The 19,188-nt window shown below is 43.0% G+C and overlaps 1 protein-coding gene across 3 annotated transcripts in view; it reads right to left on the bottom strand.

Annotated features, from left to right (window-relative positions):
• Ints9 (integrator complex subunit 9) overlaps positions 1–19,188 on the bottom strand; it is a 94,070-nt gene that overhangs the window by 16,913 nt on the left and 57,969 nt on the right. For all 3 annotated transcript variants that reach the window (XM_027390326.2, XM_027390325.2, XM_027390327.2), the window contains 4 exons: positions 14,434–14,554; positions 13,597–13,731; positions 4,164–4,275; positions 801–981 (listed from right to left, as the gene is read on the bottom strand). In XM_027390326.2, the coding sequence (XP_027246127.1) occupies positions 801–981; positions 4,164–4,275; positions 13,597–13,731; positions 14,434–14,554 (549 nt within the window). The remainder of the gene's footprint in view (positions 1–800; positions 982–4,163; positions 4,276–13,596; positions 13,732–14,433; positions 14,555–19,188) is intronic.

Here is a 19,188-nt window from a genome sequence, read left to right as displayed (position 1 = left end):
ATTACCCACTTACAAGCTAACAAACACCTATAAAACAAAATCACAGAAAGACCCTACAGTACTCTCATCCCTGTGTTCTGGGTGACAGCCATACTTGTAGTCACATGCCTGGTAAGGTGGGTGCACTGTCTATTGTACCTTTAGGGCTGGACCCAGGAGTGTGTTGCAATATTTTTACTGGGGATCTGGATGAAAACAAATTTCTAGTGTCCTGATTCAATCTACAAATAATGCTTAGAGCTTCCTAAGTGGGGAAGATACCTGTGTATAAAGGCTAAAAATCATTGAGGACCAACAACAAGGCATAGTCCTACCTACCAAGATGAGCAGTGTCAATTCAGGAAGAAGCCCACAATTCAGTAGCAAGAAAACACCCAAAACCAAAGCCATGGGTGGGGCAAGGGCATAACATTGGGATATGTTAAGATAGAGTAATGTAAAATTCTGTTTTCAGCTGCTAGTGGTGATGCACGCCTTTAATCCTAGCACTCAGGAAAGCAGAGACAGGCAGATCTCTGTGAGTTCGAGGCCAGTCTGGTCTACAGAGCAGTTCCAGGACAGGCTCCAAAGCTACACAGGAAAACCCTGTTTCGAAAAACAAAACAAAACAAACAAAAAGCAAAACAAAGAAAAGCAGGCTATGGAAATAAAAATCTAGCTTTTCTTATTAGATATAGTTAATTACAACAAGGTGAACTCGGGGGTGAAGACCTTTTAGAATGGAACTTCTCTTTGTAATAGGTAGGAAAGTAAGCAATGAAGTAAATGAAGTAAAACTCAGAGACAGGACACCGACATACCACTCGGCAAAAATCTGGGAAAATTCAAGTGAACTGTTGGCCACTGGGGAGATGAAGTAGAAGGGGATGTTGGAGAGGCCCGCGGAGTCGATGTATTGATACAAGCACTCCAGGAGGTCGTAGATCACTCCAGAAGGGTAGCAGGGAACCAACACGTTTCCTCCATTCCGAACTGTCAGAGCTAGAAAAGTTGAGGAAAGAGAAGATGGCACCCAAAGGACAGTGTTAGGAAGGGTAAATGCAGCCTTTAAAACAGCATTTACATTTCTTCTGTTTTCTTATATCTCATTTTGTTTATTTTTGGGACAGAGTCTTGCTATGTAGCTTTTGTCAGATTAAAAGGAAACTTCAATTCTCCAAACTCCAAAAGGCAGTCCAAACTTCCAGAAATGAGCTCCACCTGGACTATAGGAGGATTTCTCGAAGTTAGATAAAAGCCAGCATCCCCCAAGAACTCAAGAAACCAGTTCCCATCAATCAAAAGGAGTCATTTCCCTTACCTCTGGCAGAAGGGACATATGGCTACCTGTGGCACCAGGCTCCTTCAGTATCACTAGTACCTATTATACATTTCAAAGTCCATGCTCGTAGCATCCTGGCCCTTCCCACCTCCTACCTACTCTAAACTTCCTCCAGTCACAGGCTTCTTTTCCCTCCACACAGCACAGCTAATTCTCCTTATAACTCCACTATTCTCTCTGTCTGTCTGTCTTCCAACCTTCCTGCTACAGCCTGCTCTTATGACACAACACTTTCACAAACATCTATTTCTTCTGCAGAGGAGCATACACCAGGGTAATACAGGGCTGAAGGCTGATGCTTTTTCTCACCACCATCTCTGGGAAGACAGTGTGGGTTTTAATGACTCCATCAAAAACCTGAGCTTCAGCCCCTTCTCTTTAAATCCTATTTAAAATTTGCAGGATGTCTCTTGCTCACCATAGCTGAGTGATCCAGAAGGAAATAAAGTGTTTTTCCATTTAAGTTCTTTTCATTGCACTTTCTCTCACTAGTATTTGTCTGTAAGAAACTATCTCTTAAAACACTTAAAACCAGTTATGGAATGTAGAATTAATTGCAACTTGTGGGTTGTAATGTGTTATGAGTGTAGTAAGTATGAGTGGCTGAAAACCTGTAAAGTCAAGTCTGCTTTTGCTTCATTTATAAAACAAGGGACGCAGGTGGCTTTGGGTGTAGGATCTGAAGTCTGGTGCCTGCCATGCAGGAGCCCTGCCCATTCCTGCTGTGACAGACAGGTCCCCCTGGAGGCTGTGAATTGCTGCCATTAGTGCCAGGGATGAAGGAAACACTTCAGAGAGACTATCGTCTGCTTCTCCCAGAGATACAAGTAAGGGTCACAAGTTTACCACTTCAACCCGGCTTGGCCTCAGTTTCTTTATTAGTTATGTGAGGAGAATGAGCGAGGCCAGTGCTTTTCAAGCTTTGGTTTGTATAAAAATCATTTAGGGGATATGCTGAGTATGAAGCTTTTTCCCCAGGTCCTCCTCTTCCCAGCCCAGTGGATCTGTGACAGGACCTTCAAGGTTGCATTTTTATTAGATGACATTGATGATCTTGAGGAGAGTGGTTAGTGGACTCCCATGTGACACAGTGCATTAGATGCTGGATTTTCCCCAAATCTGAAGTTTCTTGAGTCAGTGGTTCTAGATTATTAACAAATACACAAAACTCAGAAGCTCTCTGAGACCACTGCAACAACTTTTCCACAACAATAGTAAATTACCTTTGGCATTACATGGCAAAGAATAAAAGCAGAGTATTAGTAGGAAGGCTCAGGAGATTTCCATGCAGATGACCACTTCTTCCTGGAGCCAGAGTAATACCACTTAAAGTTGCTGGGTAGTGAAGGTCAGCCCCTCAACCCCTCTTGGGTAGCTAGCTCAGACCTAATGTTTTGTGCCTTTTCCCCACCAAGTTTATATGTGGCAGCCAGACAGCCAATAGGATGATGTTCAGTAGGGACTTGAAGAGGGAGATAATTACATTTAGATAAAGCTCACGGAGGCAGAGACCCCACCATGGGAGTAGTGCCTGTAAGAAGAGGAACAAGCTTTCTTTGCTCCACATAAGAATGCAGGAAAAGTGTGGCCATGTGGGTTTCAGAGTTCTCAGACTCAGGACTTCGAGACAAATGCTCACTGCCTAAGCCAATCAACTGTTAGGTCCAAAGGAAACTCCAAGTCACCAAACTCCAAAAAGCAGTCCAAATATCCAGAAATGAGTGCAACCTGGACAACAGGAGGATTTCTGGTGGTTGTGAAACTGGTTCCCATCTACCAAGGAGTCATTTCCTTTACTTCTGGCAGAAGGAACATTAGCCTATTAGCATATCAAAGCACATGCTGGCCTCCAGACTCCCTCAGTATCACAAGTCCCATTTCAAAGTCTATGTAGCTAGCATTCTAGCCCTTCTCACCTCCTCTTCTCCCTTAAGCGCCCTCCAGCTCATGGCTTCCCTTTCCCCCTCTCCCTTTCTGCTCCTGCTTCTCTCACTATGTCTCTCTATTCTCTGTCCTCTGCTTTTCTCCCCCACCTCACAGATAATTCTGACCATAACCAGTCTGCTGGCCATGTTCAATCTACTTCTTTTTCTCTCTCCTGTAGACTCTTCCAGATGCCTCCTGCTATTCTTTCTCTCATATCTACAATAAAAACCACTCCCTTGACCATACCATGAGGTGGTCATGTCTTCAGTTTCTATACCAACAATGAGACTTTGTCATTGTAGCCTGCACATACAAAGAAAGGAGCCAGCCTACTTTCCTAAAATAAGGATGGGATTTGCAAGATTTCACTGACAATTTTACCTAAAGGAAAAATACACATTTTTCTAAGCAGAAACCATCCCGAAGGCTCTCAATTTATTCTTTTCCCCAAAGAAGAAAAAAATAAAATCAACCAAGTATTAGTTAGAATAATTCCATGCACCCATGGAATTGAATTTCAAGTGTGAGTTATTTCTGTGCTATGTGCAAAGCAGAGTGAGGGATGTCACTCTTCTGCTGTTACCTGCAAGCACACTTCTCCTGCCATACCCACCATAGCAGGGGGTTAACCAACATGGTCTGTGAGAGAATGCTGACCACCTTTCTAGAAACTGCTAACAATTCTGGTGTATGGCTGTACAACTCTTAGCACACCTTCAGATTTACGTTACCTAAGAATGGCTCCTGGGGACAGTACATTCTGAGGAGGAACCTAAGGGGTGGAAGTCAATGAGAGCAGGCAGGGAGGCTTTAGAGAGAAGCAGAGGGCAGGACTGGAGGGAAGGGGCGAGGACTCACACGGAAACAACCCTAGGATGCAGTGCCCGGGTTCAGCCTTGAGAAGGCCCTTACTTACCGAGGTTGCTGCAGAACTCGCCCACCATGCCGTCGGGGTTGGCAGTGGGGATCTGCGTGAGCCCCGTGAGAACCAGAACATCGCTGTTTTTGAGAGAAGCTTGGTCCATGGGCTGACAGACAAAAAAAAGTTCTAATTAACAGCTTACAGAGGACTGTTGTTACCTCTAAGCAGCAATGGGACAAGAGCAAATGCTTCTCTCGCTGGGTCTAGTCCAGCAGTAAGTTCTCTCACAGCAGTGGCTCAGCAACTCTGGAGTGAGCAGCAATTTTATCATGACTGGCTGGCCTCACATCAATCATATCCAACCTCACAGAAGTTTCCCTGCCAGTCACAGGAAAGGCTTCCTATTTCTAGGGCTCCCCTCTCAGAATCCCATGTACATGCTTTCTACATGTTTTTAAACTTCAGCGTGGGTCAGATTCATCCAGAGGGTGTGCTAGACAAGGGCTGGCTGCTGTGCTCATTCCCATAGTTTCTGATCTGTTTCAAGGTAAGGCCTGAGAACCTGCATTCCCAGCAAGTTTCTAGGGAATACTCCTCCTGCTTGCCTAGGAATCACATTTGAACCGAATAACTGCATTCTCAGAATAACTGTTGAGTGTAGGAGACAATCCCATGTTACGGGAAGACAGGCAAGGTGATTTACCTGTGTAGCAAGGGTTGGAGGGACCAGAAAGAACACTGGGTTCGAAGCAAGCCTATTCCTAACTCCTCAATTAGCCCTATAACCCTGGGCAAGCTTTGAGCTAGGTTCCTATGAAATGGCCAGTCCTAACCCACCTACCCCCTCCAGTCGACTCTTGTGAGTAGTGGAGGCTCACATAATGCTATCTGTGTGTGAACTGTGAACCCCACTGGTACGAGACAATGAGTTCTTTATGATGCTGGCATTTATTTTTACCTAGCATGATTTAAACTGTGATTATTTTCAGAGCACTTAAAAGATTCTGCTTTTCTGCATAAATTAGGATTTGACTGGAAACAAACGTACAAGAACTGAGAAGCCAGAGAATCTACAAATGTTTTCATCTTGTGACTAACTGTCCTGAAAAAGCACCAGACCACACCCTTTATGAAGACGTCTCATTCCTCCTTTTGGGGCCACTGGTCTACTCCCCAGTAAAGACAGATCATCCAAATAGAGCAGCCCAGTAAAGCCCCAGATCTAGATTGTCAACTCTGAGTGTCCATACCTCTTGAGAGATTCACCTTTGAATATCCAAGTATGGAGACATGGGCTTCATTCTTTTATTAAATAACAAGATATCGTCCTGTTGCACACTGCTCATAACCTGAAGAAACTTCTTTTACTGGGCAGAGAGAGCTCAGTGTTGAACATGTAGTACATGACTGGCTTGGTTCCTCTCCGCAGATATGTACTAATGCATCTAACAGCCTTTTCTCTTCTTGGGCATAACTTCTCAGGTCCATACCTATGTACCACTGTTTCCACAAGGGGAAGTAAGTGTGCACTGGTGGAGAGCACAATGGGTTTTAGCAGTAGCTACATAATGAGCCTTGAACTGTTTCCTGTGTATACCAGAAGGAAACTAGAATGGTGTCTCAGGGAAACCAGCAGTGCAGTGAGTGACATACTTGGTTTAGGATAGCAACTAAACTGACTGAGATGGAGGAGGACCTCAGAGGACCCCTAGGTCCCCTGAAATGGTGTATTTGATTCTGTGTGCCTCTGCAGATTTAACTAGGTGGTCAGAAAGGGCCATGATCCCAAAGTTTAAGAATGACTGAACAGAAGACATAATGGAGAGCGAACTACTCTGACACTACCTCTGAGCCTCAGCCATCCACATCGTCTTTTGAAAACTAAAAACCCACAAACAAATGCAGGGCGGTGTCTGGTATGAGCAGTCTGAGCTGGAACCAAGTACAAGATACTTGGCAGTCAGGTTTAAAGATGTTTGTAATTTTAGTCCTATGAAGAGACAGCCTTATTGACTCCCAGGGCTCCAGGATAGATACAGGCTTGAAAGGCTTTGGTGACATTTTCCACACCCAGATGGCACTTCAAACGTCTGTACTTCACCAAAGATAAATACATATGTTACTGGTGTCAGTAGCCACTTGGTTGATGCTTAAGGGGGAGTCTTTTGTTTAACACAAAAAGATAAACTTAACTTGTTTAAGAAACAAAAGTACCCTTACAAGACTGATGGTTATAAACAGATAGAATAAAACAGTAAAAACTCTTAAGATTAGTTAGGGGCTGGAAAGATGGTTCAAGGTTAAGAGCACCGGCTGCTCTTGCAGAGGACTGGAGTTCAGTTCCCATCACCTACACAGTGACTCAAAATCTCCCATAACTCCAGTTCTAGGAGATCTGATAGCCTCTTCTGACCTCTGCGGGTACCAGGCATACAGATGGTACACAGACATATATACACACAGGCAAAACATCTATATCCATAAAAACAAACCCCAAAACCCAAACTCTAAGCCTAGAAAGAACTGTGCTTACTACTCTATTGGTCCTCTAATAATTAACCTTAATTTATAAGCATACATTCACTTATAAAACACACAACAGGTTTGGTTATGACATTTTCATTCACATATATAATGCATAACTGGTCGTATTCACTTCTCCATTACCTTTTCCTTCCTCCTCCCTCCCAATAGTCTCTTTCTCTTTCCACTTAACTTTTTATGTGTGTGCAAGTGTGGTGCTGTATGCACATATACACAGGCACACGGAGGTGTGTGCATGTGCAGAGGACAGTGGTACAAGAGTGTAACGGAGACAGTAGTGGGAAGTAGTAAAGAAGTGTAATGAGAAAGGGCTAAAAAGGTCAGAATGATGCCTATGAACAGGGCAGGCAATAAGAAGTGAGCATTCTGAAACAGGGAGTGGCTTTTGGCAATAAGTTATAGAACACAGTGAAGGCCAAGGAGGTAGGGGAATTACGGGAGCACATTCCTACAGTGAGGTACCGATTTCACTGCTAGATGTGAAACAGGATCCAGGAGGTACAACAAAAGGAAGGCAGGGTGCAGAAGACGAGATGACTGAAATATAGAGGAGAAATGGCAGTCTTTTAAAAGAAAGTGAAAGCAGTAGTCAGCAAGGATTCAGAGAAATCTGAAGGTCCTTTACACCTCAAAAATCCCAGATGGCAGAAAAGAAGGAATGAGTGAGACAGTTAAGGATTTATTGCCTAGGAAAGGGAAAAAACAAACAAACAAACAAACAAAATCCCAGACCACAAAGTACAACTCTGCCCTCTAAAACCAATTCAAACCCCATATGAACTCCCCAATCTCCTAGCTGAAAGCCCTAGACTCCCCAGTGGACTTCTGATCTTATAATACTGTTCAATTGCACTGTGGAGAAAAGCTCTTCCCTATCAGAACTTCTGTAAAGGTCACATCCAACATCTTTTCTTCCCTGCCTCTTCAGACACTCCAATGCTAAAGGGCGGGGCTTAGAAATAGCTTTGCCTCATGAGAAATTAATATACAAACACACACAGGCATGCACTTAAGCAGCACACATTATTTTTGAGAGAAGGAAATACTGAGACAGTGAGAGAGAGAGAGAGAGAGAGAGAGAGAGAGAGAGAGAGAGAGAGAGAGAGAGACCAGCCAAACGAGAAACAATGGAGACAGCAAAAGGAGAAAGACAACACACAGAGGCCAGCCTGCTGTGATAGCCTCCTGGCTTCCTGGGGCCCATTAAGTGAGCCAGAGGCACCAACAGATTCAGGGCCTATTTCCAGCTCAGCTTTCTTGTGGCCTTTGTCCCAATTATATGACATTTAACTTTCACCGTGGAGCATCCACATCAAAGTACTGCATTAAAATAAAACAAACCAACAAACAGCAACAAAACTTTTGGGAAAATTCAGAAGAAAATTGTCAACAATACAAAATCAAACCAACAAATTGAGTGGCTACCTTAGATCTGAACAACAGTTTTAAGGGCTTCAAAATTTTAAATACTTTCTTTGAATTTATAGCACGAGTTCACATTTATAAGAGCATGGACAACTAGACATCATGAAAACAAAGCAAAGACATGAACTCTGTCTAAGCACTTACAAGACATGAACTGATGAAGGGACTATGGCAGATATCCACACAATGTAGCCCATTCAGCTAGAACAACAACAAAAATCTTGTCATGTGCAGAAAAATGGATGTAACTGGGAACAGTACATTAGGAAATTATCAGCTATAGAAACACAGAAAGCAAAGTACTGCATGTTCTCTTTCACGTGCAGAAAGGAAAAAAATTCCATACCCCCACCCCCCAAAAAAGAGGACAGTGATTAGAAGACACCAGGAAGAGGGGGTTGTGAGAATGAATGAACAATGGCTGGACATGATCAATATGCGCTGCATGCATGTGTGGAAATAGCATTGTGAAATACATTAGGATGTACAATTAATTGTGCTAACATCGACAAAACCAAGAATTAAAAAAAAAAAATCCTTTCTAACCCAAGTCTATCCAGACAGAATGTACTAAAAACAAAGGTACAGTAAAATACCAATGGGCTATTTAAGAAATGAAGACTGTGGAGAACATTATAACCTATTTAAGATGAACCACAAAGTACTGCATACCAAAACCTAACAGTCAAATGACAACAGGAGAATTAAATGGGATAGAGCAACAAAGTCAACCCTAAGACAAATGGAAGGAAAGAAAGGGCAGAATAGAGAACAGATATTCATGGATAGTATACAGATCACACGCTTATCTCACACTCACAGAAAACTTTCTACAAGGGGCCAGGTCTAAAGAAAAAAAAATCAGAAAATAAAAAACAGTAGGACAAACTCCTTAAAAACAGTGTGGATCATGAACACATTTCATCTAAGGGACTGCACAGCATCATCTAAGGGATTATAGAAGCACTCAACACGTCATCACTGGTGTCGACATGGTACTGGAGATTTCAGGCAGGGGAAGCAAGTGATGCAGCAGCGGTGTCTTTGCAGATAATACCATCAGAGGGTGCTCTGGAGCCAGAGCTGGGCATGGCAGCCGAGTGGCAGTGCCAGCAGAGTCAGCGCTGAGAATCTGTGGCCTTCCTTCCTGCTCAGGATACTCTTCTCTGCTATGGCTTCAATTTTCTTCTCTTTCCAGCCATACTTACACAAGACTGCTTTTCTTCCTTTCATGATCTACTGGTAAATATTTTCCTCCGGGTCGATCTTTGGCCCTCAGCCTTTTATTATTTAATTAAAGGAATTATAAAGATTCTTCAACTTGTTTCTAGACTTGCCTTCAACCCAGGTTCTGGCCTTGTATTTCTAGCTAATATTCTCCTGGTTCACATCCACCACTATCTACAACCTACTCCTGAGACAGATGATCATCTTTCAACTCCTTGTCAAATGCACTATCCTTATTCTCAGTGCCATTCACACACAAAATTTACTTCATTTTTCCTTCCCTGAAGACAGCGGCCATCAAATGCTCTACACTTAAATTTGTAATTATTTTGTGAGCATGTGTGTGCACATTTGTGCATAGTGAGAGGAAAACCTGTGGGAGTTTGTTCTCTCCTTTCACCACGTGGGTCCCAGTTATTGACTCAGGTCATCAGTCTTGGCAATAGGTGCTATCACCCGTGAGCCATCTTGTTGGCCCAGCATAAAGGTTTCTTGAATTAAAGACTTGCCTATGTTTTCTTTTCTCTTTTTGTGTTTTTTCAAGACAGGGTTTCTTTGTGTAGCCTTGGCTGTCCTGGAACTTGCTCTGTAGACCAGGCTTGTAAACAGAGGTAAGAGTTTTTCTGTCCCGAAAGCCCGGCCCCAAAATTAACACAAAAGCTTATGCTAATTACAAAATCCTCAGCTAACAGCTCAGGCTTATTATTGTTAACTAGCTCTTACTCGTAAATTAATTCATTTCTATTAATTCATGTATTGCCATGTTGCCTGTGGCTTCACTGGTCTTCAGGTATCTTGCTTCTTGGCGGCTCACTCAAGTCTCTCCTGATTGCCCTTCTTCACCCCAGTCCTCAGTCTGATTGTCCCTCCTAACTTTCTCCTGCCTTGCTATAGGCCAAACAGCTTTATTATTAAGCAATGAGAGTAATACATATTTATAGTGTACAGAAGGATATTCCCCCAGAACAGACTGGCCTTGAACTCACAGAGATCCGCCTGCTTCTGCTCCCCAATTGCTGGGATTAAAGATATACATCACTACTGCGCAGCTCAGCCTATGTTTTCTTAAAGCCACCTCTCACCCTTGCTGCCTTCATTTTAGGCAAAAGCCTCGTACCCTTGTATTTACAGATCTCCTCTGCTGCACTCTGTGCTGTGTTTCTGTGCTTGCAGGGGCTCCAATCAGGCAGACCAGAGGACAGCACACTTCCTGTGAAGTTTAACTTTAAACCAGCTGTCATAGCATATACCGAGCTATAAGCGATCCACTAACAGGTATGTCTGTAACCCAATAAAACCAGGTTTGTTTGTTTATTTATTTATTTAATTATCCTCCCCATCCCCCAATAAGTGGCAGGCCAGACACAGCCCTGGGCACAGTTTCTTGATCTCTACAGTAGACCATCACTCTTTCAAACTAAAACTTCTTTATTCCCACTTATTCAATACAGAAGCAAGAATATGGGTGAAGGAAAAATCTATTTTTTTCTTTGTTACATACAGTACAGGTTGCCAACTAGAAATTAAAACCAATTATTTAGGTATGTTGCTCATCATTCTCAAGACCTTATATTCCCTTTAAATTTATGGCCCTTGTAAGGACAATTTACTGGAAATTACGTCAACAGTACTGTAAAGGTTTTGGTCTAAGCAGGACAAATCAGAGCAGCTGGCAGCCAAGTCATCCTCCTGTCTTTTAGGGGAGAATACATCAAGAATGAAAGAAGCTGCCAATAAAAAAATTTGATTCAATGAGGCAGATTATGATGACATTGATGGGATTTTGATCTCAATAAGCGGGAAGGGCCCAGAATTCTGCTAGCTACAGGAAAATACAGAAACGTGTCTCCTCTAGACCTTGAGATAAAACTTGGTTGTAAAAGAAGGTGTGAGTCAGGGGTGGTGGAAGACCTGTAATGATAGCACTTTGGAGGTAGAGGCAGGAGGACAGAGTTCAAGGTCATCCTTAGTATGCATCATGTTTGAGGCCAGTCTGGGTCACCCAGACCCCAACAGAAAACATAAACACTGCAGACTGGCAGCGGTACCCAGTGTTTCAGACAAAACACAGAATTATTTTTTCCTATTTGAAAATGGGGTTAGCTAATTAGCTTGAGCTAGTCATTCTGTAAGGTGTATATGTATGTATATACATACAAATATCATACTTAAATCATATATTTATCTGTCACAAATGTAGCAAATATTTCTAAAACATGAGGACTTTCTCTAAGTAGTGTGGCAAGCACTAATTCCACAAAGGAACAGATCACGGGGATGAGGATTCTCTATGTACCCAGGGAAAGCAACTTTGAGACAGAAGGAGGTGGTTGTGGTATAAACCAAAGCAACTGTCAGGAAAAGGGCAGAACTACAAAGGAAGCAGAAGGGTCTGGGCTCCTGGTCTAAGCCTCAACTTCTGTTTTATTATGAAGATAATAACATCTTAAGGTTATATTCATAAACAATCAATTTCAAAGATAAAATGTGACAGGGACTCCTATAAGTTATCTATATGTTCAGCAACTGATTAGCTAATCTTGACCAATCTTCCTTTCTGAACACAAAAGAAATAGACAGTAAGTTCTCTACAAATGCCCAAGGATGAAATACTATATCCATAACAATGTTTATATGTAACTTATTGCCAAATATAACTGTAATGCATGACTAACTTAAACCTGCCGATACTTTCCCTTCACATTAAAATACAATGGGAAGAGGTGGTAGGTGATGCAAGCCTTTAAAGCCTAGCACTTGGGAGGTGGAGGTGGGTCAATCTCTGTCAGTTGGAAGCCAACCTGAGCTAGTTGGTGAGTTTTAGGTCAGCCAGAACTACAAACTAAGACCCCATTTCAATCAAACAAAACATAACATACAATAGGGTGGGGCTTGGTAAGTGGCTCAGTAGTTCAAGTGCCTACATAAGCATGAGGACCTGAGTTCAGATCCTGAGCACCCACTTTAAAAAGCTGAGTCTGATGGCACAATGCCTGTAACCTATCCAGGTGGATCCATGAAGCTCATTGGATAACCATTTTAGCAGAATTGGTGAGCTGTAGATAGAGGTTTTTGTTCTGCCTGGTCCTGTAGCCATTTAGCTCCAAATGAACACACAGAAGCTTCTATTAATTTATAAACTGTATGGCCAATGGTTCGGGCTTCTTATTGGCTAGTTCTCTCTTAATTAACCCATTTCTATTAGTCTAAGTATTTCCATGTGGTCTTATCTTACTGAAGAAGAGTCCAGCATGTTATTCCTTTAGCGACTACATGGCATCTCTCCCTGGTGGCTTCTCTCTGTCTCCTCTCCCCAGCTTCTCCTCATCTGGTAGCCCCACTTATGCTTCCTGCCTGGCTACTGGCCAGTCAGTGTTCTGTTCATCAACCAATAAGTGAAACACATATACCGAAGGACATCCCCCATCAGTGAGCTTCAAGTTCAGTGAGAGACCCTGACTCACAGAATCAAGGTAGAGATGGATCAAGGGAAGATGCCTAGCCTTGATCTTTTTCCTCATGCATGTATACACACATGCACATACCCATACTACAAGTATATATACCACAATTGCACAACAAGACAAACCAACAAGAACTCATTGCAGTCTACAAAGGCCCGTGTGACCTGGCCTTGTTCCTTTCCTGGCTGTGTAGTATACTGTAGTCACAGGGGCTTTCTCTGTTCTTCACACGCCCTGCCTGCTCTGCTCCAGGGACTCTTCATCAGCCATCTCTGTAGGTTTTGCTGCACAGCTTCACATAGCTCTTCAGTCCTGGTTTCAGACGGATCACCCAGTGTAGACTATCTACATCCCTCTAGAAATAAACCTGCTGTGCTGTTCGCAGGACTCCTACCCCATTCTAAATCACACGGCTCATTTCTTTACTCATCTTTGTCCTAGTCACTGTCAACTGAAGACAAGACTTACAAGCAGAGACCTTGCCTGGTGGTCACTCAGTCCTGACACTGAGACCAGCCTGCTACCTGCCTTCAGTAAGTATCCAGCAGTTAGTGTGTGCTCAGAGAATCAACAATCTCTATGGCCTACATCAGGCCAGGCAGGGTCTTGGAAGGCCCAGGAATCATCAACCTAGAGGTGACCTTCAACACAGCAGAATTTCTTCCAAGGAAAGCACAATCCTGAATGTAAGGACCTAAACAGTCTAACTCTCCCACAGTGTCTAAGAAACAGAGATGATGAAGGTTTAAAAACTGTTCATAGTACACTGGAGACATTCTGAATTTGAATTAAGCAAGCATAGGCTGGTGATTAAAAAGTTAATTTACCTGAGGATGCGTGGTAAGCAAGGAGGATCCAGAGACGTAAGACACTTTCTCATAATGTGACTGGATAATCCAGTTGGAGCTTCCTAGGGCATAGCCAGAGCTCAGAGGGGTCACCTGAACAGCACCAAAAAGCTCCTAAAAACAACAAAAACAAAAAACAAACAAACAAAACCCCAGAGAACATGCTGTCAGCAAGCTAAGTTAGCATAAAGGAAAAAGCAACAGAAATGTCCTTATTTTAAAGCAAACTGAAGACAAAAGGAAGTAATAGAATCTGTGCAGTGGACAATGGAAGCCATCCTGGAGTCTCTGACACCTTAGTCTTCTGCTCCTGTTTTGTCACCAGGTACACAGGGCCAGGCATTAAAGAGCAAGGGGGTAACAAATTACCCAACAGAGCCAAGAATCAAAGACTACTTTTCCTTTTCCACTTTAGGCTAGGTTCCAGTTCTGAGTAGTTCCAGCTGCAGGTCAACAACAGAGCAGAGTCCTTACATTTAGGTGAGTTCTTAAGTCACCCTCGGTGAACTGTTTGTTTCCTATTGCCTATGTCTAGATGAGTAAAGCTGTGTTTGGTTTCTCAGGTAATAGGATAGGACAGGTCTCCAGACTCATCACCAGCTGGCCAAACCAGTTCTAACTGGTGTCAGGGAACAGCGGTGATGAATTAGTTACCACTAAAAAGCAAGGAGGGTAGAGAAGATCCACCTACATCCTTTCTTCTTGGAACTAGCATAAAGGTGTCAGGACAGCTTGAGAAAGAGAGCTACAAAAGTTCCCCAGGGACTCAACACAGGGATTTCACTCATGAAAACATCCATACAGATCAACACTCACAATTTTTTGAGAATATCCCACTAGCTGGATTTTACTCAGGGCAGAGTTCACCTCTTGCATTGTGTAGCATCTTCTCCAGGTTGACACTTCCACTGCATCTTTGAGAGGAGAAGGCAGCAGCCTGCAAACACATTACAATGTCAATCACTTTGTGAACATGTCATCAATTAATAGACATTTCTAATAATATGACCACTTGTCAGTTTATTGGCATAGGGTTGTTCATAGATTCTTTCATAATCATTCTTTATATGAATTACTGTCTCCTCTTTCTGATTCTAATTTGAGTCTTCTCCCTTTTTTTCAGTCAATCCAGGAAAAGACTGTCAATTTCATTCATTAAAAAAGGAGGTGTGTTCTCTCTTTCTTGACTCCATCTTCGAGTAGCAGCTTTGGCATCCATGGGTTAGTTGCCAACATGCAGCTCTTTGTACGCGCCTAGGGACTACCCGGTTGCCCAGATCAAAGGTCATGTGGCCTCACTGGAAGACATTTCCCCCGAAGATCAAGTTGTGCTTTTGGCTGGCTCGACACTCTAGGCCAGTGTGGCGTAGAGGCCCTGACTACTCTGGAAGTAGATGGTCAAATGCTGGGAGGTAAAGTTCATGGTTCCCTGGCTTGTGCTGGAAAAGTGAGAGGTCAAATTCCCAAGGTGGCCAAACAGGAGAAGAAAAATAAGAAGACAGGTCGGGCCAAGTGACGAATGCCGATGTTTGGCAAGAAGAAGGGCCCCAATGCTAATTCCTAAGTCCTTTAATGATTCTTGCACTCTAATAAAGCCACCTTGCCCAGAAAAAAAAAAAAAAAAAAAAAAAAAAAAAAGAGGAGGTGTGTGTATAGTGGCTCAGTAGGTAATAGTACTTGCTGAACAATCTTGATGACCTGAGCTCAACCCCTGAAATGTGGGTAAAAATCTAGATGCAGCGGTGGGCATCTGTAATCCCAGGACTCTTACTGTGATATGGAAAAGAGACAGGAGAATTGGTAGGTCATGGGTCAGCTAGCTGGAAGTGTACAGTGCAGTGGCAGAAGTGAGAGACCCTGCCTTAACAAGGTGGAAGGTGAGAACCGACTTCCAAAAGTTGTTCTGACTTTCACACAGGCACCACAGCACCCACGCCTACTTATAAACCTTTTGATTTTGTTAATTTTTTCCTGTTATGTTTCTACGTCCATTTCATTTATGATTTTTTTGTTTTTTGGTTTTTTTTCCCCCTTCCACAAGACAAGGTTCCTCTGTGTAACAGCTCTGGCTGTCCTGGAACTTGCTTTGTAAAGCAGGCTAACCTCAAACTCAGAGATCTGCCTGCCTCTGCCTCCTGAGTTATGATTTTTTTTGAACGTAGGCTGATAATCCTGCAGTCCAATTGGATTGTCCAGTCCATTCACATTTATTTTTTTATTACTGAGAGAGTTGGAATATATCTTCCACCTTAAATTTTGCTGTTTGTCCCTCTTATTTTTCATTCCTCTACCCTTTTTTACAACTTTTTTTGCACTATTTTCTGGTAAAGCTTTTAAATTTAAGATTTTTCATCATCTTTGAGTTATTTTATTAGTAGTGGCCGAAGGTTTACCATATGTACTTTAAAAATGATTTATTTCAGCCAGGCAGTAGTGCCTTTAATCCCAGCACTTGGGAGGCAGAAGCAGATGGATCTCTGTGAGTTTGAGGCCAGCCTGGTCTACAAAGTGAGTTCCACGACAAGCAGGGCTACATAGGAAACCCTGCCTTAAAAAACAAAACAAACAAAACCAAAACCAAAAATGTTTCACGTATTTTTCATGTGTATGTGCATCATGTGATACCAACAAGACCAGAAGAGGGAGCCAGATTCCCTGAAACTGGAGTTACAGGCAGTTATGAATTGGTATGTGGATGCTGGGAACCAAACCTAGGTGCTCTGCAAGAGCAGCAGGTATTCTGAACCAGCCCCTTACATACACTCTGACACAGAACCTTTCCACTCGAATGACATCCCTGTTCTGTTGTTTCCTTCCCACAGTGCTGGGGATGAACTCAGGCCCTTGCACATGTAGGTTATGCTCTGCCTGACCGAGCATTTCTAGTTAGCATCTCACATTCTCTTTCCTGTTCATAAAAGATAAATGTGACCATTAATACTACCATCAAAAAACACCTCTCTAATGAACAAACCTTCTAGATCTCGGGAGTATGAGAAATAGTCTGTTAGACTGTACAATCTAGGTCAAGGTACTTCTGGTGAACTGAATGCATGCCTTAGGCTCTACTCTCCCCCAAAACACAGGAACAGAAGAGGGTTTCACTCTCTTACACCCCCATCCTCATCTGTACACCAATGGTTCACCTATACTAGGGTTAAAATTCAAGGGTTTGCTGTATTCTGTTTTCCAGTGCTAGGTTTCTCAATGCTGGAAACCCACTTCTCATCACCTCTCTTTCAGATGGTTAACACATTGCTACTCCAGACCTTGATCATTGTCCCACTTTTAGGTCTCATGACAAAATCTGGGCCAAGTGCTCTCTTACATGCTCTGGAAAGATGTCTGGCCTGCTTATCAGGGAGAGGGTGTGGTCAGGAAGCACCTCAGAAAAGTCTATGGACAGTATGTGGCTATGGATTCTCTATTTCAGGCAGCCTGGAAACTGCTGCTGTGAGGAAGCAGTACTGTGATAAGATAGGAAGCCAGGAGTGACATACAGACAAGCCTGGATTTCAGCCCAAGGTCACCACTAGCCTCTGAGCTGCACTCATTTGTAAAGAGGGTAGGGACATCAGGAGTTGTCAGTTAGGGGGACAAGTGACAAAATGGATGCACTGTGTGCTGCAGCCACACTAACATTCATCCTTTGCTCCTCTTTAAGTTCCCACCACCAGGGTCCAGTACTTGGACCTCCCAGCACTGCCTTCCAGGAAAAATGATGACTTCTCCCTTGGGCTGCAGGGAGCCAGATTCCTTGACTTCAGGGCAGAGCTGGAGAGTTATCATGGGAGTGGCTAGAAGCTCATCACTTCTTTCTGGTGAGTGTTTCACATGGCTCCTCCGTGACCGGCTTTCTCTAGGAGACTGACCAAAACGTCTCACACAAGACTAGACTCACAGCTACTTTTCCTGTGGGTTGCCTTACCCATCACCTGATACCTGGGGCACCATTATTGCCTGAAGCAGCACTGAGCTTTCCTTACAGCGAGGACTGACATCTGTAGCAGTCTTTGTCAGCATGGGTCACTCTGCCGGAGAGAGTAGTCTTAAGTCAGTCAACAGTTGGAGTCAGGGTTTGAATCTTAAAGGGAACATAGTCAGCATGATTATGGGAAGTAGATGCTGTTTTTGTGTTTGGCAATTCAGGTCTTTTTAGGTAGGAAAGCAATTCATTAAAGTCATGTAAAAGGCTATAACTTACAAACATAGCGTCAGGAGAAGCTGAAGACAACACTCTTCACACAGAACCCCCCCCCCCACACACACACATACTCCATGCTTCTGACAACAGTTCAGTAGAGCATTGTTGAGGGGAACAGGCTTGTTAAGTATGCCTTTACTTTAAATTTTACTAATATACCTTGAAATCACAACTCATCTTTTTATCCAAATTCTCATTTTTGTATATGCTGCACTGAGTACTCAATGCTAATACCACAGATGCATGCATGCCCAAGAAAGAAAAGGACCAGCCATCCTGACCGGCTCCTATCTCAACTGCACTAGCAGGTGAGGTTAGAGGTTACTCTAAAACAGACTCAACAGTCCAGCTAACTCTGGACTAGGGTTTTATGTTAGGTCACTTTAGAGAGGGGTCCCCATGACACCCCTACCCTGCATTTACCACCTAGTACAGTTCCCTCCCTAAATATGCATCAAGTACTTGCTTCTCATGAAGAGAGTATGACATAAATAACGGGCTCATCCCTCTGATGATTAGATTCTAAGAGAGAGGGACTTCAGAATGCCCCCTTTCTCTTGTTCTGTTTTTACATACTCTGATGAAATCAACTGCCATGTTGTAAAAAGTTCAATTGAGGGGCACACAGGGGAAGGACTTAAGGGAGGGAGGCCTTAGTCCAACAACTAGATAGGGTGAACCTGCAAGTGGTCCTTTCCAAGTGGACCTGAGTTCACCTGTAGCCTGCTGAGAGGTGCAGAAAAGGAGAAGCTATACAGTACTGGGGCAAAGATGGTGTCACACACCTACAGTCCCAGCAATCCAGGAGGCTAAGGCAGAGTCGCGTGAGCTCTCAAGTTCAAGACTGGCCTGAGCAATGCAGTGAGACTCCATCCTCAACACATACAAAGCGCTGGGTTTGTATCCTACTCTAGAGGCAACATTGTAATACCCAATTATGTTTGGCTTTTCTCAGGTACCCTCAAGGTAATTTTAATAAACTCCAATTGTACAGAACAACTAGGAACAGACTGGTTTCCATATCTAATTTAATGTTGATTTTTCCTTCTTTTAGTTGAAATATTAAGCATTTACTTATTAACCTCCTTTCTTCTCTATAACTCAAAATTGAGGGAAAAATTTCTTCCTTATATACAACAGCAAATGAATGACAAACAGTGAATATGCTATTTTCTCTCTCTTTTTTTTTCCTTTGTGCTTCCTGAGACAGTGTATTTGTGTGTGTGTGTGTGTGTCCCTGGCTGTCCTGGAAGCAACTCAGACAAAGCTGGCCTCGAACTCAGACAGATCTGCCTGTCTCTGCCTCTTGAGTTCTGAGTTAAAAGTGTGGGCCATCACCACTGGTCAAATTTATTTTAAGAAATATA

This window comes from Cricetulus griseus (assembly GCF_003668045.3).
Source record: "Cricetulus griseus strain 17A/GY chromosome 1 unlocalized genomic scaffold, alternate assembly CriGri-PICRH-1.0 chr1_1, whole genome shotgun sequence".
Lineage (NCBI taxonomy): Eukaryota > Metazoa > Chordata > Mammalia > Rodentia > Cricetidae > Cricetulus > Cricetulus griseus.
The sequence above is the reverse complement of the archived record's forward strand: the minus strand, read 5'-3'. Positions and strand labels throughout refer to the sequence as shown.